This window comes from Mobula hypostoma, chromosome 9 (genome assembly GCF_963921235.1).
Source record: "Mobula hypostoma chromosome 9, sMobHyp1.1, whole genome shotgun sequence".
Taxonomy (NCBI): domain Eukaryota; kingdom Metazoa; phylum Chordata; class Chondrichthyes; order Myliobatiformes; family Myliobatidae; genus Mobula; species Mobula hypostoma.
In genome coordinates, this window is record NC_086105.1 from 84,505,030 (window position 1) to 84,527,498 (window position 22,469).

The window sequence follows — 22,469 nt, forward strand, 5'->3', positions numbered from 1 at the left end:
CAAGCATCCCTTTGACAGCAAAGAACCATTCCAATCCACTTGCCATATCCCTTCTGATGCTATCAAAATTGCTCTTTCTCCAATTTTGAATCTCAACCTGAGGACCAGACCTATCCTTTTCCATAATTATCTGGAAAATGATGGCATTATTATCACAAGATCCAGAATGTTTCCTTACACACACTGCCTGTCTCATTCCTAAATAGGAGATCCAGTATCACACTCTCTCTAGTTGGAACCTCTGTATACTGATTAAGGAAACTTTCCTGAACACATATGACAAACTCTATCCCATCAAGTTCTTTTACATGTCAATATGTGGAATGTTAAAATCACCTACTATCACAGTCTTATTTTTCTAGCAACCATCTGCTAACTCTCTACAAATATGCCCCTCTAAATTCTGCTGACAATTGGGTGATCGCATTAATGTGATTACCTCTTTCTGATACCTCAGTTCCACGTACATAGCTCTAGTGTATGAGCTCTTCAGTCTGTCCTGTCTCAGCACAGCCGTAATAAGGAAGATGGAGCTGACAATTGGAGACTTTTTGCATGCAGGTCCGATAGAAATCATCAAATATTCCCATTTAAGTTACAACAGCTAAAATCTAGTTGTAGCCATGGGTAATATTAAGCAACAATGTTTAAAGACATTTAAAAAAAAAATCCTCAAAATTGGTGGACTCTGGACACCAGACTCAGGTCATGAGTGCAGTTCCCCTTTAAAAAACAGGAAGCAAGAACGTGGGCTGGTCTGCAAGTGCAATTGAAACACAGAACCCTTAGATCCCCACTCCCAACTATCCTCCTGGTGAACATACAGTCTCTGAAAATTAAAACTGAAGACTTCAGAGCACTGCTGCAGTACCAGATGGACATCAGGAACTGCTGTATACTTTGCTTCACAGAAACATGGTGCCCCCTGCCATATCTGAGGCAGTGCTGCAGCCTAAGGGCTTCACCATTCACTGTAAAGACAGATCAGCTGAGTCTTTCGAAGACCGAAGAGGTGGAGTGTGCTTCATGATTAACTCATCATGGTACACAGATGTGAAGGTTCTGTCTCCGTCCTGTTCATCTAACCAGGTACATCAAGCAGTCAAGTGTTGTCCATTTTATCTGCCGAGGGAGTTTTCTGCCATAATCCTGGTAATGCTGCACATTCCACCTCTGGCCAATGTCAGGCAGGCACTGGAGGAGCTCACTGTGATCAGCTACCACAAAGCTAAGCACCCTGATACCTTCCCTATCTTTGCAAGTTATTTCAAACAGGTTAGCTTGAGGATGTCTTTGAACAACTACCACCAAGATATCACCTGTGGAACCAGCACACTTGATCACTGTTATACCAATATCAAAAACGCTTACCATGCCATACTACATCTGCACTTTGGAAAGTTCGATCACCTAGCTGTACTTCTATTACCAGTGTACAGGCGGAGACTAAAGACTGCAGATATGGTCAAGGAAGACAGATTAATGCTTAAAAGACTGCTTTGAATCTGTGGACAGGAAAATATTCAGGTCTTCACCTTTGAATCCAAGAGGACCACAACCTTATCATAGGGTTTGGAGGCTTGCATGCCTCAATGACCCAGAGGGCTATGTTGGCTGGAGTCAGGGCTTTGTGTTTTGGCTCTTAGTAGGGTCACCCATGCCATACAGGTCAAAGGGTAGAGGCCAGACAAAGAGTGGTCCACCAGTCCTCCAGGTTCAGAGGTTCTGCTGAGGAGTAACAACCCTGACTGGTAAAACAAAATTGTTATGGAAACAGCAGTGAAGACTCCTTCTACATCTGAGTGTGACGGTATTCCTGAGTCTTCTTCACCCAGGACTTGCATGACTGACAGTAGTGAAAAACAAGAGGAAGCTATTGGCATGATGAAGGAAGCCCCGAGCAGCACCAGAGATGGAGAACCTTCACTGCCACCCTAAACACCAGCAGTGTGTAGTCCTCCTCCTCACCATTGACTCTAAGTGAATACACCACAGTTGTCACCAACTTCATCAAAACCTAGTGGATGAGTGTGCGCCTTCCACAAAATACTGGACGTACCCAAACTAAAAGCATTGATGAACTTAAGACATTCATAATCTGTTGAGGGCAAGATCTATGGCATTCAAGACTGGTGATCTAGAACTATACAAGAAGTGCAAGTACGATCTACCAAAGGCTATTTTAAACATGACTAAACAATGGGACGCACATCAGTTCTGGCAGGGTTTGCGGGCCATTACTTCCCACAAGGCAAATCTTAACATCGTGAATGGCTATGATGCTTCAATCACAGAAGAGTGAAATGGCATAGAACATTTAAATCTACAGCACATTACAGGCCCTTCAGCCCACAATGTTATGCCAGCTGGAAAACCTACTCCAGAAACTGCCTAGAATTTCCCTACAGCACAACCCTGTATTTTTCTAAGCTCCACATACCTATCAAAGAATCTCTTAGAAGACCCTATTGTATCTGCCTCTACCACCTTTGCTGGCAGTGCATTCCACACACCCACCTCTCTCTATGTGAAAAACTTACCATAAGACCATAAGACAAAGGAGCAGAAGTCGGCCATTCGGCCCATTGAGTCGGCTCTGCCATTTTATCATGAGCTGATCCATTCTCCCATTTAGTCCCACTCCCCCGCCTTCTCACCATAACCTTTGATGCCCTGGCTACTCAGATACCTGTCAATCTCTGCCTTAAATACACCAAATGACTTGGCCTCCACTAACTGCCCGTGGCAACAAATTCCATAGATTCACCACCCTCTGACTAAAAACATTTCTTGCATTTCTGTTCTGAATGGGCGCCCTTCAATCCTTAAGTCATGCCCTCTCGTACTAGACTCCCCCATCATGGGAAACAACTTTGCCACATCCACTCTGTCCATGCCTTTCAACATTCGAAATGTTTCTATGAGGTCTCCCCTCATTTTTCTAAACTCCAAGGAATACAGTCCAAGATCGGACAAACGTTCCTCATATGTTAGCCCTCTCATTCCCGGAATCATTCTAGTGAACCTTCTCTGTACCCTCTCCAATGTCAGCACATCCTTCCTCAAATAAGGAGACCAAAATTGCCCCCAGTACTCTAAGTGAGGTCTCACCAGCACCTTATAGAGCCTCAACATCACATCCCTGCTCCTATACTCTATTCCTCTAGAAATGAATGCCAACATTGCATTCGCCTTCTTCACTACTGACTCAACCTTGAGGTTAACTTCAAGAGTATCCTGTACGAGGACTCTCAAGTCCCGTTGCATCTCCGAACTTCGAATTCTTTCCCCATTTAAATAATAGTCTGCCCATTTATTTTTTCTGCCAAAGTGCTTAACTATACACTTTCCAACATTGTACTTCTCTCTGCAGACTCTCCGTTTCCTCAGATTACCCGCCCCTCCACCTATCTTCGTATCGTCAGCAAACTTAGCCACAAAGCCATCTATTCCATAATCCAAATCGTTGATGTACAATGTAAAAAGAAGCGGCCCCAATACGGACCCCTGTGGAACACCACTGGTAACTGGCAGCCAACCAGAAGAGGATCCCTTTATTCCCACTCTCTTGTTTCCTGCCAATCAGCCAACACTCTATCTACGTATGTAACTTTCCCGTAATTCCATGGGCTCTTATCTTGTTAAGTAGCCTCATGTGTGGCACCTTGTCAAAGGCCTTCTGAAAAACCAAATATACAACATCCACTGCATCTCCCTTGTCTAGCCTACTGGTAATTTCCTCAAAAAATTGTAATAGGTTTATCAGGCAGGATGTTCCTTTAACGAATCCATGCTGAGTTCTGCCTATCTTGTCATATGCCTCCAGGTACTCTGTAACCTCATCCTTGACAATCGACTCCAACAGCTCCCCAGCCACCGATGTCAAGCTAACAGGTCTATAATTTCCTTTTTGCTTCCTTGCCCCCTTCTTAAATAGCGGAGTGACATTTGCAATCTTCCACTCCTCCGGAACCATGCCAGAATCTATCGACTTTTGAAAGATCATCGCTAATGCCTCCGCAATCTCCACAGCTACTTCCTTCAGAACATGCGGGTGCATTCCATCTGGTCCGGGAGATTTATCTACCTTTAGACTGTTCAGCTTCCTGAGTACTTTCTCTGCCGTAATTGTGACTGCACACACTTCTCTTCCCTGCCACCCTTCAGTGTCCGGTATACTGCTGATGTCTTCCTCAGTGAGGACTGATGCAAAATACTCGTTCAGTTCCTCTGCCATCTCCTTATCTCCCATTACAATTTCTCCAGCATTATTTTCTATCGGTCCTATATCTACTCTCAACTGTCTTTTACTCTTTATATACCTGAAAAAGCTTTTATTATCCTCTTTGATATTATTTGCTAGCTTCCTGTCATAGTTAATCTTTTCCCTCTTAATGACCTTCTTGGTTTCCTTTTGTAAGGTTTTAAAAACTTCCCAATCCTCTGTCTTCCCACTAATTTTTGTTTCCTTGTATGCCCTCTCCTTTGCTTTAACTTTGGCTTTGATTTCTCTTGTCAACCACGGTTGCATCTTTTTTCCACTCGAAAATTTATTCTTTTTTGGAATATACCTGTCTCGCACCTTCCTCACTTCTCGCATAAACTCCAGCCACTGCTGCTCTGCCCTCTTTCCCGCCAGTATCTCTTTCCAGTCGACTTTGGCCAGTTCCTCTCTCATGCCACTGTAATTTCCTTTACTCCACTGAAATACGGACACATCAGATTTCGGCTTCTCTTTTTCAAATTTCACAGTGAACTCAATCATGTTATGATCACTGCCTCCTAAGGGTTCCTTCACTTCAATCTCTCTTAATCACCTCCATTTCATTACACAATACCCAATCCAGTACAGCCGATCCCCTAGTGGGCTCAACAACAAGCTGTTCTAAAAAGCCATCTCGCAGACATTCTACAAATTCTCTCTCTTGAGATCCAGTGCCGACCTGATTTTCCCAATCCACTCTCATGTTAAAATCCCCCTCAATTATCATAACACTGCCCTTCTGACAAGCCTTTTCTATTTCCAGTTGTAATTTGTAGTCCACATCCCTGCAGCTGTTTGGAGGCCTATAAATAACTGCCATCAGGGTCCTTTTACCCTTGCAAATTCTTAGCTCAACCCATAAAGATTCTGCACCTTCTGATCCTATATCACCTCTTTCTAATGATTTAATATCATTTCTTACCAATAAAGCCACGCCTCCCCCTCTGCCTACCTTCTTATTCTTCCGATACACCGTGTACCCTTAGACGTTCAGCTCCCAGAGACATGCATCCTTCAGCCAGGTCTCAGTGATGGCCACAATATCATACCTGCCAATCTGTAGCTGTACGACAAGATCGTCCACCTTATTCCTTATGCTGCGTGCATTTAAGTATAACACCTTAAGACCAGTATTTGATACTTTTCACTTTGATTTCACTGCAACTTTATTGCACTGCAACTCATCCTAATGGCTACAAATTTGCCCCATCACCTGCCTGTCTTTCCTGACATCTTTACTGCTCACTATCATAGATTTATTTCTATTTTCCCCTTCCTCCGCTCTGTCATTCCAGTTCCCATCCCCCTGCCAAATTAGTTTAAACCTTCCCTAACAGCTCTATTAAACTTTCCCGCCAGGATATTGGTCCCCTTCGGGTTCAGGTGTAACCTATCCTTTTTGAACAGGTCATACTTCCCCCAGAACAGACCCCAATTATCCAAGAATCTGAAGCCCTTCCCCCTACACCAGTCTCTCAGCCACGCATTCATCTGCCTGATCCTACTATCCTTGCCCTCGCTAGCACGTGGCACAGGTAGCAATCCCGAGATTACTACCCTGGAGGTCCTGCTTCTCAGCTTCCTTCCTAACTCCTGGAAATCTCTCTTCAGGACCTCCTCCTTTGTCCTATCTATGTCATTGGTACCAACATGACATCTCCCCTGTACCTATTTCCAAGCACCTTAAAATTATGCCCCCTCGAGTTAGCCATTTCAGCCGTGGGAGAAAGCCTCTGGCTATCCACATGATCAATGCCTCTCATCATCTTATCCACCTCTAACAGGTCACCTCTCACCCTCTGTCGCTTCAAGGAGAAAAGGCCAAGTTCACTCAACCTATTCTCATAAGGCACACTCTCCGATCCAGGCAACATCTGCTACTCTCCCTCAATGTCGCAAAAACAAAGGAGCTGGTTGTGGACTACAGAGCAATGGAGACAGGCTATCCCCTATTGACATCAATGGACCTGGGGCTGAGAGGGTGAACAGCTTTAAGTTCCTCGGCATAAACATCACTGAGGATCTCATGTGGTCTGTACATACTGGCTGTGTGGTGAAAAAGGCACAACATTGCCTCTTTCACCTCAGATGGTTGAAGAAGTTTGGAATAGGATCCCAAATCCGAAGAACTTTCTACAGGGGCACAATTGAGAGCATCCTGACTGGCTGCATCACTGCCTGGTATGGGAACTCTACTTCCCTCAATCGCAGGACTTTGCAGAGAGTGGTGCAGACAGCCCAGCACATCTATAGATGTGAACTTCCCACTATTCAGGATATTTACAAAGACAGGTGCGTAAAAAGGATCCAAAGAATTATTGGGGACTCGAATCACCCCAACCACAAACTGTTCCAGCTGCTACCGTCCGGGAAATGGTACCACAACATAAAAGCCAGGACCAACAAGTTCCGGGACAGCTTCTTCCACTAGGCCATCAGACTGATTAATTCATGCTGATACAAATGTGATAGTGACTGTCCTGTTATACATCCTATTTATTATAAATTACTATAAATTGCATATTGCACATTTATATGGAGAAGGATAGATGTGAAGGATGCAAAAAATAAAGTCAATTCAATTACTATTATGCTGTCTATAGTATCTACATCCTTCCTGTAGTGAGGTGACCAGAACTGAACACAGTACTCCAAGTGGGCCTAACTGAGGTCATATATAGCTGTAATATTACCTCACGGCTCCTGAACTCAATCCCATGGTTGATGAGTGCCAACACACCATATGCCTTCTTAACAACACTGTCAACCTGCGCAGCAGCTTTGAGTGTCCTATGGACATGGACCCCAAGGTCTCTCAGATCCTCTACACTGCCAAGAGTCTTACCATTAATATTATATTCTGTCTTCAAATTTGACCTACCAAAATGAACCACTTCACATTTGTCTGGGTTGAACTCCATCTGCCACTTCTCAGCCCAGTTCTTCATCCTATCAATGTCACGTTGTAACCTCTGACAACCCTCCAGACTACCCACAACACTCCCAACCTTTGTGTCATTGGCAAACTTACTAACCCACCCTTCTACTTCCACATACAGGTCATTTATAAAAATCACAAAGAGGAGTGGTCCAAGAACAGATCCCTGCAGAACACCACTGGTCACCGACCTTCATGCAGAATATGGCCCGTCTACAACCACTCTATGCCTTCTGCAGGGAAGCTAATTCTGGATTCACAAAGCAAGGTCTCCTTGGATCAAATACTTCATTACTTTCTGAAGGAGCCTTGCTTGGGTAATCTTATCAAATACCTTACTGAAATACATATACACTACATCCACTGCTCTATTTTCATTAATGTGTCTTGTTACCTCCTCAAAGAATTCAATCAGGTTCGTAAGGCATGACCTGCCCTTGACAAAGCCATGCTGACTATCCCTGATCAGTTTATGTCTCTCCAAATGCTCATAAATCCTGCCTCTCAGGATCTTCTCCAACAACTTGCCACCACTGAAGTAAGATTCACTTGTCTATAATTTCCTGGGTTATCTCTACTCACTTTCTTGAACAAAGGAACAACATTTGCAACCCTTCAATCCTCCAGTACTTCTCCCATCCCTATTGATGATGCAAAGCTCATCACCAGAGGCTCAGCAATCTCCCGCTTCACTTCCCATATTTATAAATATAAATAAATATAAATATGGCATATATTTTGTCCAGTCCCAGTGACTTACCTAACAATGCTTTTCAAAAGCTCTTTCTTAGCACCTATATGCTCAAGCATTTCAGTCCACTGTAAATCATCCCCACAACTGCCAAGCAAAGTATTCATTAAGTACCTCTGCTACTTCCTCCAACTCCATACACATTTCCACTCTCACTCCTGATTAGTCCTACTCTCACACATCTTGTAGAATGCCTTGAGGTTTTCCTTAATCCTGCTCGCCAAGGCCTTCTCATTGCCCCTTCTGGCTCCTAATTCCATTTTTAAGCTTTTTCCTGGCAACCTTGCAATTTTCTAGAGCTCTAACAGTATCTAGTTTCTTGAGCCTTTCATAAGCTTTTGTTTTCTTCTTAAGTAGATTTTCTACATCCTTTGTACACCAGGGTTCTTTTGCCCTACCATCCTTTCTCTGCCTCAATACCTATGCAGAATGCTATGCAAATGTCCCCTGAATATTTGCCACATTTCTGTCATGCATTTCCCTATGAACATCCGTTCCCAAGTTCCTGCCTAATAGCATCATATTTTCCTCTCCCTTAGTTAGATATTTTCCCAAACTGTCTGCTCCTATTCCTCTCCAGCACTATGGCAAAGGAGATAAAATTGTGATTACTACCTCGAAAATGCTCTCCCACTGAGAGTTCTGACACCTGACCAGGTTCATTTCCAAATACCAGATCAATATCTCCTCCAGTTGGCTTATCTACATATTGCATCAGGAAACTTCTTGAACACATAGTCATAGTCATACTTCATTGATCCCGAGTGAAATTGGTTTTCGTTACAGTTGCACCATAAATAATAAATAGTAATAGAACCATAAATAGTTAAATAATAATATGTAAATTATGCCAGTAAATTATGAAGTAAGTCCAGGACCAGCCTATTGGCTCAGGGTGTCTGACCCTCCAAGGGAGGAGTTGTAAAGTTTGATGGCCACAGGCAGGAATGACTTCCTATGACGCTCTGTGTTGCATCTTGGTGGAATGAGTCTCTGGCTGAATGTACTCCTGTGCCCAACCAGTACATTATGTAGTGGATGGGAGACATTGACCAAGATGGCATGCAACTTATACAGCATCCTCTTTTCAGACACCACTGTGAGAGAGTCCAGTTCCATCCCCACAACATCACTGGCCTTACTAATGAGTTTGTTGATTCTGTTGGTGTCTGCTGCCCTCAGCCTGCTGCCCCAGCACACAACAGCAAACATGATAGCACTGGCCACCACAGACTTGTAGAACATCCTCAGCATCTTCCGGCAGATGTTAAAGGACCTCAGTCTCCTCAGGAAATAGAGACGGCTCTGACCCTTCTTGTAGACAGCCTCAGTGTTCTTAGACCAGTCCAGTTTATTGTCAATTCGTACCCCCAGGTATTTGTAATCCTCCACCATGTCCACACTGACCCCCTGGATGGAAACAGGGGTCTGTTTCCATCTAACAAATTCTACTGCATCTAAACCCCTCGCTCTAAGGAGATGCCAGTCAATATTAGGAAAGTTAACATCACCGATCACAACAATTGAATTGAATTGGATTGACTTTATTTCTTACATCCTTCACATCCATGAGGAGTAAAAATCTTTATGTTGCGCCTCCAACTAAATGTGCAATGTGCAGTCATAGTAATTTATAATAACTTATAACAAATTGAACAGTCAATGTAGTATAGAGTACACTCAAATCAGTCTCATGGCCTGGTGGAATTAGATGAATTCATCAGTCTCATGGCCTGGTGGAATTAGATGTCCTGGAGCCTGTTGGTCCTGGCTTTTATGCTGCGGTACCATTTCCCAGATGGTAGCAGCTGGAATAGATTGTGCACCATTCCAGAATCTGCCTCCCTATCTGCTCCTCGATATCCCTGTTACTATTGGGGGGGGGAGGTCTATAAAAAAAAATAGCCAGTAGAGTTATTGCCCCCTTGCTGTTTCTGACCAACCCACAATGTGACAATCCCTCCATGACTTCCTCCTTTTTTGCAGCCGTGAAACTATTCCTGATTAGCAATGCCATGCCCCCACCTCTTTTGCCTCCCTCTGTCCTTTTTGAAACATCTAAAGCCTGGCACACTCAGCAGCCACTCCTGCCTATGAGACATCTGTCTCTGTAATGGCCACAATGTCATAGTTCCATGTATTGATCCACGCTCTAAGTTCATCTGCCTTGTTTATGATACTCCTTGCGTTAAAATAGACACATCTCAAACCATCCGGCTGAGTGTATCTTTGCTCTATCATCTGCCTATCCTCCCTCACAAAATCCCTAAAAGCTGTCTCTACTGGTGCTCCAACCTCCTCATCCTCTGTCGCTTCACTTTGGTTCCCACTCCCATGCAAATCTAGTTTAAACCCTCTCCACTAGCAATAGCAAACGTCCTCCCAGGATATCGGTCCCCCTCAGATTGAAGTGCAATCTGTTCTTTGTGTCCAGGTCTCACCTGCCGCAGAAGAGGTCTCAATGATCCTTCTCCCTCTCCAATCTTTCAGCCACCCATTTATCTCCCACCTCATTCTATTCCTAGCCTCACTGTCACGTGGCACAGGTAGCAAAATGAGATTACTACCCTTGAGATCCTGCTTCTTAGCTTCCTTCGTAACCCCTTGTAGTCTGCTTTCAGGACCGCCTCCCTTTTTCTACCTATGTTGTTGGGACCAATATGTACCACGATGCATGCTTTGAAAGGGAAAGTAAGACTACACTTGTGAGACTTCCTGCAGCACCTGGTGATCTGTCTTGGAGGCTGAAGTCAGAACATCTTTCATGAGACCGAACCCTTGCAAGGCATCAGGCCCTGATCATGTATCAGATAGGCACTGAAAACCTGTGTCTACCAACTAATGGAAGTGTTAAAGGACATTTTCAATCTCTCACTGCTGAAGTTTGAGGTTTCTACCAGCTTCAAAAGGGTGACCATCATACCAGTGCCCAAGAAGAGCAGGGTGATCTACCTCAACAACTATCACCCAGTTGCACTCACAACTACTGTGATGAAGTTCTTTGACAGGTTGTCATGGCCAGAATCAAATTCTGCCTCAGCATGTACCTGGACCCACTTCCATTTGCGTATCACTACAATAGTTCAACAGCAGGCGCAATCCCATTGGTTCTCCTCTCTGACTTGGATCAGCTGGCCAGTAGCAATACCTACACAAGAAAATCTTAAGATGCTGGAAATCCAAAGAAACACACACAAAATGCTGGAGGAGCTCAGCAGACCAGGCAGCCTCTATGGAAAAGAGTAACTAATTGATGTTTCAGGCCAAGACCCATCATCAGGACTGGAAAGGAAGAGAAGAAGTCAGAACAAGGAAGTGGGGAAGGGAGGAAGAACTACGAGATGGCAGGTGATGGGTGAAAAGTAAAGAGCTGGGAATTTGATTGGTGAAAGAGATAAAGGGCTGGAGAAGAATCTGAGAGGAGAGGACAGAAGTCCACGGCAGAATGTGAAGGGGGAGGTGATAAGATGAGAGAGAGAAACAGGAATGGGGAATAGTGAAGGAGTGGAGTGGGGTGGGGGGGGGGTGCGGAATTACCAGAAGTTGGAGAAATCGATGTTCATGCCATCAGGTTGGAGGCTTCCTTGATGGACTATAAGTTCTGGCTCCTCCAGCTGAGTGTGGCCTCATCGTGGCAGCAGAGGAGGCCATGGACTGACATGTCGGAATGTGAATAGGAAGAAGAATTGAAATGGGTGGACACCAGGAGATCCCGCTTTTTGTGGCAGACAGAACAAAGGTACTCGACGGAGCAGTCTTCTAATCTACATCGGGTCTCGCTGATATACAGGAGGCCACACCAGGAGTACCAGACACTGTATATGCGACCCCAATAGACTCACAGGTGAAGTGTCACCTCATCTAGAAGGACAGTTTGAGGCCCTGTGAGGGAGGAGGTGTAGGGGCGGGTGTAGCACTTGTTCCGTTTGCAAGTATATGTACAAGGAAGGAAATCAGTGGGGAGGGACGAGTAGACAAGGGAGTTGTGTAGGGAGTGATCCTGCAGAAAGTTGGGGGGAGGGAAAGATGTGCTGCTGGTGGGATCCCATTGGAATGGCAGAAGTTATGGAGAATTATATGCTGGATGCAGAGGCTAGTGGGTGATATAAGGAACCCTATTCCTGGCTAGTATGTGATATAAGGAACCCTATTCCTGGTGTGGCAGTGGAAAGATGGGATGAGGGTGGATGTGCACAAGATCAAAGAAGTGGATTGAGGGCAGTGTTGATGGTGGAGGAATGGTAGCCCCTTTCTTTGAAGAAACACACCTATATCACTGCAGTTTATTGATTATAGCTCAGTACTCAACACCATCATACCCTCAATTCAAATCAACAGCCTCCAAAACTTGGACCTCTGTTACTCCCTCTACAACCGGATCCTTAACTTCCTCATTGGGAGACCACAGTCAGTGCAGGTCAGAAATAACATTGCCTCCTAGCTGACAATAAACACTGGCACACCTCAAGGATGTATGCTTAGCCCACTGCTCTACTCTCTCTACACCCACACTGTGGCTGGGCACAGCTCAAATGCCATCTATAAATTTGTCAATGACACAACTATTGCTAAACAGAATTTCAGAAGGTGACATACGAGAGGTATGCAGGAGTGAGATTGATCACTCAACATCAGTAAGACCGTGGAGTTGATTGTGAATTTTCCGAAGGGGATGTTGAGGCAATAAACAGCAGTCCTCATCAAGGGATCAGCAGTGGAAAGGGTGAGCAGTTTCAAGTTCCTGAGTGTCAACATCTCTGAGGATTTATCTTGGGCCCAGCATATTGATGCCATTACATAGAAACATAGAAAATAGGTGCAGGAGTAGGCCATTCGGCCCTTCGAGCCTGCACCGCCATTTATCTTGATCATGGCTGATCATCCAACTCAGAACCCCACCCCAGCCTTCCCTCCATACCCCCTGACCCCTGTAGCCACAAGGGCCATATCTAACTCCCTCTTAAATATAGCCAATGAACTGGCCTCAACTGTTTCCTGTGGCAGAGAATTCCACACATTCACCACTCTCTGTGTGAAGAAGTTTTTCCTAATCTCGGTCCTAAAAGGCTTCCCCTCTATCCTCAAACTGTGGCCCCTCGTTCTGGACTTCCCCAACATCGGGAACAATCTTCCTGCATCTAGCCTGTCCAATCCCTTTAGGATTTTATACGTTTCAATCAGATCCCCCCTCAATCTTCTAAATTCCAACGAGTACAAGCCCAGTTCATCCAGTCTTTCTTCATATGAAAGTCCTGCCATCCCAGGAATCAATCTGGTGAACCTTCTTTGTACTCCCTCTATGGCAAGGATGTCTTTCCTCAGATTAGGGGACCAAAACTGCACACAATACTCCAGGTGTGGTCTCACCAAGGCCTTGTACAACTGCAGTAGTACCTCCCTGCTCCTGTACTCGAATCCTCTCGCTATAAATGCCAGCATACCATTCGCTTTTTTCACCGCCTGCTGTACCTGCATGCCCACTTTCAATGACTGGTGTATAATGACACCCAGGTCTCGTTGCACCTCCCCTTTTCCTAATCAGCCACCATTCAAATAATAATCTGTTTTCCTGTTTTTGCCACCAAAGTGGATAACCTCACCTTTATTAAATTACACCTGCCATGAATTTGCCCACTCACCTAACCTATCCAAGTCACCCTGCATCCTCTTAGCATCCTCCTCACAGCTAACACTGCAGCCCAGCTTCGTGTCACCCACAAACTTGGAGATGCTGCATTCAATTCCCTCATCCAAGTCATTAATATATATTGTAAACAACTGGGGTCCCAGCACTGAGCCTTGCGGTACCCCACTAGTCACCCCCGCATTCTGAAAAGGTCCCGTTTATTCCCACTCTTTGCTTCCTGTCTGCTAACCAATTCTCCACCCACACCAATACCTTACCCCCAATACCGTGTGCTTTAAGTTTGCACACTAATCTCCTGTGTGGGACCTTGTCAAAAGCCTTTTGAAAATCCAAATATACCACATCCACTGGTTCTCCCCTATCCACTCCACTAGTTACATCCTCAAAAAATTCTATGAGATTCGTCAGACATGATTTTCCTTTCACAAATCCATGCTGACTTTGTCCGATGATTTCACCGCTTTCCAAATGTGCTGTTATCACATCCTAGATAACTGACTCCAGCAGTTTCCCCACCACCGACGTTAGGCTAACCGGTCTATAATTCCCCGGTTTCTCTCTCCCTCCTTTTTTAAAAAGTGGGGTTACATTAGCCACCCTCCAATCCTCAGGAACTAGTCCAGAATCTAAAGAGTTTTGAAAAATTATCACTAATGCATCCACTATTTCTTGGGCTACTTCCTTAAGCACTCTAGGATGCAGACCATCTGGCCCTGGGGATTTATCTGCCTTCAATTTACCTAACACCACTTCCCTACTAACATGTATTTCCCTCAGTTCCTCCATCTCACTGGACCCTCTGTCCCCTACTATTTCTGGAAGATTATTTATGTCCTCCTTAGTGAAGACAGAACCAAAGTAATTATTCAATTGGTCTGCCATGTCCTTGCTCCCCATAATCAATTCACCTGTTTCTGTCTGCAGGGGACCTACATTTGTCTTTACCAGTCTTTTCCTTTTTACATATCTATAAAAGCTTTTACAGTCCGTTTTTATGTTCCCTGCCAGTTTTCTCTCATAATCTTTTTTCCCCTTCCTAATTAAGCCCTTTGTCCTCCTCTGCTGAACTCTGAATTTCTCCCAGTCCTCAGGTGAGCCACTTTCTCTGGCTAATTTGTATGCTTCTTCTTTGGAATTGATACTATCCCTAATTTCTCTTGTCAGCCACGGGTGCACTACCTTCCTTGATTTATTCTTTTGCCAAACTGGGATGAACAATTGTAGTTCATCCATGCAACCTTTAAATGCTTGCCATTGCATTTCCACCGTCAATCCTTTAAGTGTCATTTGCCAGTCTATCTTAGCTAATTCACGTCTCATACCTTCAAAGTTACCCCTCTTTAAGTTCAGAACCTTTGTTTCTGAATTAACTATGTCACTCTCCATCTTAATGAAGAATTCCACCATATTATGGTCACTCTTACCCAAGGGGCCTCTCACGACAAGATTGCTAATTAACCCTTCCTCATTGCTCAAAACCCAGTCCAGAATAGCCTGCTCTCTAGTTGGTTCCTCGACATAGAAGGCATGACAACGGTATGTTTCATTAGGAGCTTGAGGAGACTCGATATGTCACCAAATACTCTCACAAATTTCTACAGATGGACTGTGGTGAGCACCTAACTTACTGCAAGCTAACAGTGTATAGTTTGGAGGGGTGACGGTCCAGCATTGGAAAAGATGCAGAAAGTTGCAAACTCAGCCAGCTCCATCATGGGCGCTAGCCTCCTCGGCATTGAGGACATCTTCAAAAGGCAATACCTCAAGGAAGAGAGTCCATCATTAACCACATGCCCTGTTCTCATTGTTATCATTGAGAGGAGGTACAGGAGTCTGAAGACACACACCCACAATCAATGTTTTAGGAGCAGCTTCTGCCATTGGATTTCTGAATGAATAATGATCCCATGTACACTTCACTCTTTTTTTCTTTTTTAAATTTCTCTTTGCACTAAATTTATTTGTGTCTATATACCCGTACTTCTTATTGTCATTTATAGTTTTTTATTATTATGTATTGGAATGTACTGCTGCCATGAAACAATAAGTGTCATGACATATAACAGTGATATCGAGCCTGATTCCGATTCCCTGACGAATAATGCCAGCGCTCCCCCTTTAATACGCCCTATCATGTGTAGATAGCAAAACCCAGGACACTGAGCTTCTAGGCCTGCCCCTCCTGCAACCCAGTCTCGCAAATGGCTGGAATGTCATAATTCCACACTCCGTGCTCTAAGCACATCCTAACTTACAATACTCTTTGAATTGAAATAGTCGCAACTCAGAACATTATCTTCCCCATGCCCAACATTGTAATCCCTGACTTTGTAGATCATTATCCATATACTGAGTTTTCACCATTCCCTCAGACCATTCCCCCTCAGAGGCAGGACGTACTGTCCTCACTAAGAGTCTCACCTTTGTTCCCCTGCATCCACACTTCTGTTCCCCTGCACCAACACTTTCGTTCCCCTGCACCCACACTTCTGTTCCCCTGCACCCACACTTCTATTCCCCTGCACCCACACCTTTCTTCACCTGTACCGACTTCTTTGTTCCCCTGCACCCACACCTTTGTTCCCCTGCACCCACATCCCTGTTCCCCTGCACCCACACTTCTCTTCTCCTGCACCAACAACATTGTTCCCCTGCACCAACACCTCTGTTCCCCTGCACCCACACTTCTGTTCCCCTGCACCCACACCTTTCTTCACCTGTACCGACATCTTTGTTCCCCTGCGCCGACACGTTTGTTCCCCTGCACCCACACTTTTGTTCCCCTGCACCCACACCTTTCTTCACCTGTACCAACATCTTTGTTCCCCTGCACCCACACCTTTGTTCCCCTGCACCCACATTCCTGTTCCCCTGCACACTCACTTCTCTTCCCCTGCACCAACAACATTGTTCCCCTGCACCAACACCTCTGTTCCCCTGCACCCACACCTTTGTTCCCCTGCACCCACACCTTTGTTCCCCTGCACCCACATTCCTGTTCCCCTGCACACTCACTTCTCTTCCCCTGCACCAACAACATTGTTCCCCTGCACCAACACCTCTGTTCCCCTGCACCCACACCTTTGTTCCTCTGCACCCACACCTTTGTTCCCCTGCACCCACACTTCTGTTCCCCTGCACCCACATCTTTGTTCCCCTGCACCCACACCTTTCTTCACCTGTACCGACATCTTTGTTCCCCTTCGCCCACACGTTTGTTTCCCTGCACCTACATTTCTGTTCCCCTGCACCCACACCTTCGTTCCTCTGCGCCCACACTTCTGTTCCCCTGCACTCACACTTCTGTTCCCCTGCACCCACACTTCTGTTCCCCTGCGCACACACTTCGTTCCCCTGCGCACACATCTTTGTTCCCCTGCGCCCACACCTCAGTGAGTTCCGCACCCTCCAAAACACTGAGCTCTTCTTCCACCGCCTCCACCTCTGAGCCCATTTTTTTTGGCAAGGACTCTCCACCCCACACTGATGACCCCTTCTCCCATCTTCAACCCTCCTCTTCTTCCTGGAACCCCACCTTGGACTTCTGGCTGCTCTTAACCTTTTCCATTGCCAACTGCTGATGGGACATTAACCGCCTAGACTTTAACATCCCTCTCTCCTCTTCCAACCTCATTCCTTCAAAACGCTTGCATCTCCACTCTCTTTGCACTAATCGTAACCTCACCACCAAATCCACAGATAAGGAAGATGCTGTAGTAGTCTGGCAGACTGATCTCTACCTTGCGGAGGCCCAGTGCCAACTCTCAGATACCTCCTCTTACTCACCCCTCAAACAGGACCACACTAAGGAACGCCAGGCCATTGTCTCCCAAACCATCACCAACCATATCGAATCTGGGGATCTCCCATCCACTGCCACCAGCCTCATATTTCTCACTCCCCACACCTCACGTTTCTACCTCCTACCGAAGATCCACTAACATGCTTGTCCCGGTAGACCTATTGTTTCAGCTTGTTCCTGCCCCGCTGAACTCATATCAGCTTACCTCAACTCAGTTTTATCTGCCCTCGCTTCCTATGTACATCCGTGGCACCTCAGACGCTCTTGATCTGTTCAAGGATTTCAGGTTCCTTGAACTCCATCATCTTATTTTTACTATTGATGTCCAGTCCCTATACACCTCCATCTTCCACCAGGAAGGCCTCAAAGCTCTCCATTTCTTTCTGGACACCAGAACTAACCAGTTCCTCTCCACCACCACGCTACTCCACCTAGCCGAACTTGTCCTCACTCTATATAATTTCTCCATCGGCTCCTCCCACTTCCTTCAAACAAAAGGGGTAGCCATGGGGACTCGTATGGGTCCCAGCTATGCCTGCCTGTTTGTTGACTACGTTTATGTTCCAAGCCTACACCAGTGACCGTCCCGCACTTTCCCTACACTACATCGACGACTGCATTGGTGCTGCTTCCTGCTCCCATGCTGAACCCGTCAACTTCATCCACTTTGCCTCCAACTTTCATCCTGTCCTCAAATTCACCTGGTCCACTTCTGATACCTTCCTCCCCTTTCTCGATCTCACTGTCTCCATCTCCAGAGACAGCTAATCCACTGATGTCTATTATAAACCCACAGACTTGCAGAGGAGATTTATAAGAATGTTGATTGGATTGGGGTGCATGCCTTATCACAATAGGGTGAGTGAACTCGGCCTTTTCGCCTTGGAGAAACGGAGGATGAGAGGTGATCTGATAGAGGTGTACAAGATGATGTGAGGCATTGATCTTGTGGACAGTCAGAGGCTTTTTCCCAGGGCAGAAATGGCTAGCACAAGAGGGCATATTTTTGAGGTGCTTGGAAGTAGGTACAGAGGAGAGGTCAGGGGTAAGATTTTTACGCAGAGTGGTGAGAGCGTGGAATAGGCTGCCGACGGCGGTGGGGAGAGTGGAAACCAGAGGGTCTTTTAAGAGACTCCTGGATGGATACATGGAGCTTAGAAAAATAGAGGGCAATGGGTCAGTATAGGTAGCTCTAAGGTAGGGACATGTTCGGCACAGCTCTGTGGGCCGAAGGGCCTGTATTGTGCTGTAGGTTTTCTATGTTTCTATGTATGTTTCTACTCTCACAGCTACCTGGACTATATCTCTTCCCACCCTGTTACATATAAAAACACCATCCCCTTGTCTCAATTCCTACGTCTCCGCCATATCTGCTCTCACGCTGAGGCTTTTCATAGAACCATAGAACATTACAGCACAGAAGCGGGCCTTTTGGCCATTCTTGGCTGTGCCGAACCATTTTTCTGCCTAGTTCCACTGACCTGCACCTGGACCACATCCTTCCATACACCTCTCATCCATGTACCTGTCCAAATTTTTCTTAAATGTTAAAGTGAGCCTGCATTTACCACTTCATCTGGCAGCTCATTCCACACTCCCACCACTCTCTGTGTGAAGAAGCCCCCACAATGTTTCCTTTAAACTTTTCCCCCTTCACCCTTAATCCATGTCCTTTGTTTTTTTCCTCCCCTAGCCTCAGTGGAAAAAGCCTGTTTGCATTCACTATCTATACCCATCATAATTGTATATACTTCTATCAACTCTCCCCTCATTTTTCTATGCTCCAGGGAATAAAGTCCTAACCTATTCAACCCTTCTCTGTAACTCACTTTCTCAGGTCCCGGCAACATCCTTATAAACCTTCTCTGTACTCTTTCAACCTTATTAATATCCTTCCTGTAATTAGGTGACCAAAATTGCACATAATACTCCAAATTCGGCCTCACCAATGCCTTATACAACCTCACCATTACATTCCAACTCTTATACTCAATATTTTGATTTATAAAGGCTAATGTACCAAAAGCTCTCTTTACGACCCTATCTACCTGTGACACCACTTTTAGGGAATTTTATATCTGTATTCCCAGATTCCTCTGTTCTACTGCACTCCTCAGTGCCCTACCATTTACCTTGTATGTGCTACCTTGGTTTGTCCTTCCAAAGTGCAATACCTCACATTTGTCTGTATTAAACTCCATCTGCCATTTTTCAGCCCATTTTTCCAGCTGGTCCAAATCCCTCTGCAAGCTTTGAAAACCTTCCTCACTGTCCACTCCACCTCCAATCTTTGTATCATCAGCAAATTTGCTGATCCAACTTACCACATTATCATCCAGATCATTGATATAGATGACAAATAACAATGGACCCACCACTAGTCACAGGCCTCCATTCAGAGAAGCAATTCTCCACTACCACTCTCTGGCTTCTTCCATTTTACCACCTCTCCATGTATACCTAGCCACCGAATCTTCCTAACTAACCTCCCATGCAGGACCTTGTCAAAGGCCTTACTGAAGTCCATGTAGACAACATCCACTGCCTTCCCTTCATCCACTTTCCTGGTAACCTCCTCAAAAAACTCTAATAGATTGGTTAAACATGATCTACCATGCACAACGCCATGCTGACTCTCCCTAATAAGTTTTCATTCTAGAGCAAAGGAGATGTCCTCCTTTTTCAAATTAAGGGGCGTCCTTTACTCCACCATCAACACTGCCCTCAACCACATCTCTACCATTTCACGCACATCTGCTCTTACCCCATCCTCCCGCCACTCTACCAGGGATAGGGTTCCTGTTATCCTCACCTACCACTCCATCAGCCTCCGTGTCCATTACATAATTCTTTGAAGGAATCCTACCACGAAACACATCTTTCCCTCCTCCCAACTTTCTGCTTTCCACAGGGATCATTCCTTACGCGACTCCCTTATCTATTCGTCCCTTCCCACTGATCCCCCTCCTTGCACTTATCCTTGCAAGTGGAACAAATGCTACACCTGCTCCTACACCTCCTCTCTCACCACCATTCAGGACCTTAAACAGTCCTTCCAAGTAAGGCAACACTTCACCCGTGAGTCTGTTGGAGTCACTTACTGTGTTCGGTGTTCCCGGTGTGGCCTCCTGTATATTGGTGACACCAGACATAGATTGGGAAACCGCTTTGCCGAGCACTTAAGCTCCATTCGCCAGAAAAACTGGATCTCCCAGAGGCCACCCATTTTAATTCCATTTTCCATTCCCATTCCAATATGTCCTTGGCCTCCTCCATTGTCGTGATGAGGCCACACTTAGGTTAGAGGAACAACACCTTATATTCCGTTTGGGTAGCCTCCAATCTGATGGCATGAACATCGATTTCTCAAACTTCCAGTAATGCCCCCACCCTCTCCTTCACTATTTCCCATCCTCTTGCCCCTCTTTCAGGTCATCTCCTTACCTGCCCATCGCCTCCCTCTGGTGCTCCTTTCTTCTTTCTTCCATGGCCTTCTGTTTCTTTCACCAATCAACTTGCTTCATTCCTCCCCCTCCAAGTTTCACCTATCGTCTGGTGCTTCTCTCTCTCCTCCCACACATTTCAAGTCTACTCCTCAGCCTTTTTTCTCCAGTTCTGCCGAAGGGTTTCAGCCCGAAAATCAACTGTACTTTTTTCCCAGATGCTGCCTGACCTGCTAAGTTCCACCAGCATTTTGTGTGTGTTGCTCGGATTTCCAGCATCTGCAGATTTTCTCTTGTTTGCATAGTCTGAATGACTGGGAGAAAGTTTGACAGTTAAATGTGGGAAAGTGTGAGGAGTGCACATTAGTAAGGGAAATTTCAAGGTAGACTGTAATCTAAACAGAGAAGTGCTGTGGTGAGCAAAGTACAGAGGAATCTCAGTGTAACTGTGTACAAATCAGTCAGGAGGCACAAGTGATAAGGTTCCATATAGGACGCTTCACGTTCCAGGTCACGCTTCAACGTGAGTTCAACTGCTTGCCTTTATGCTCACCTACTTACCATGGTCTGGAAGCAGGAGTGCAGTTGGGTCAGGAACTGGGGTTTCCCAGGAGCTGCCAGAACTCTTTTCTCCACCATAGTACACTCTACATCATCGTCCTGGATCACCACATCCTTCTTCAGGATCTTGATGGCATATAGCTCATCAGTGCCCTTTCTTTCAGCCAACATCACCTGTAGAGTACAGACAAGGCATACACATGGACACAGACAGTTCACAAAGAAACACAGGTTGAATACTGTGCTCACTCTACTGAGGAGTGACTGAAACAGCAATCGTTCTTCTCCTGCCTTACAGCCACAGGCTCCGGCTCACGGCCCAGTAAGCATGTCCAGGTCACGCTTCAACGTGAGTTAAAGCACTGACTGCCAGCATAATGCAGCTGACAACCACATTATTTTTGCTTAACAACCATCCAAGTCTTCCAATGTAGTGCTAAATAGGAGCATAAATCCCATTTGATATTTTTTTTGTGCCAAAAAAAATCTCTGACTGGCACAGGAGGGCCAAAGGCTGGATCTGCACCACCATTGACAGTGTTACTCTCCACCATAGGGGTTTCCTGACCTAAACAATAAGAACACAAAATGAGGGTCTAAGATGACAGAGTGCGGGAAATAAAGGACTTACATCTATATGGAACCTTTCCTGGATTTATATGATATATAAATTATATAAATATTATGAGGACACGCAGTCCCCTTTTATTGTCATTTAGTAATGCATGCATTAAGAAATGATAAAGATGTTTTTCCAGGATGATATCATGAAAACACATGACAAACCGACTTAAAAACTAACAAAAACCACATAATTATAACATATAGTTACAACAGTGCAAAGCAATATCGTAATTTGATAAGAACAGACCATGGCACAGTAAAAGTCTCAGAGTCTGTCGAAAGTCCCATCATCTCACGCAACGGTAAACCTCCAGCGCCGCCAACTTGCCGATGCAGCATCCCGGAAGCATCCGACCACAGTCCGACTCCAAGTCCGTCCGAAAAACTCCAAACCTCCAACCACCTATTCAACACCGAGCAGCGAGCACCATCTCTGCCC

General features: G+C 45.4%; 1 protein-coding gene across 1 annotated transcript in view; it reads right to left on the bottom strand.

Annotated features, from left to right (window-relative positions):
• The window catches only part of LOC134351826 (protein kinase C beta type), a 405,871-nt gene that overhangs the window by 94,409 nt on the left and 288,993 nt on the right, over positions 1-22,469 (bottom strand). The window contains exon 10 of the mRNA XM_063058567.1: positions 21,407-21,580. Within this exon, the coding sequence (XP_062914637.1) occupies positions 21,407-21,580 (174 nt within the window). The remainder of the gene's footprint in view (positions 1-21,406; positions 21,581-22,469) is intronic.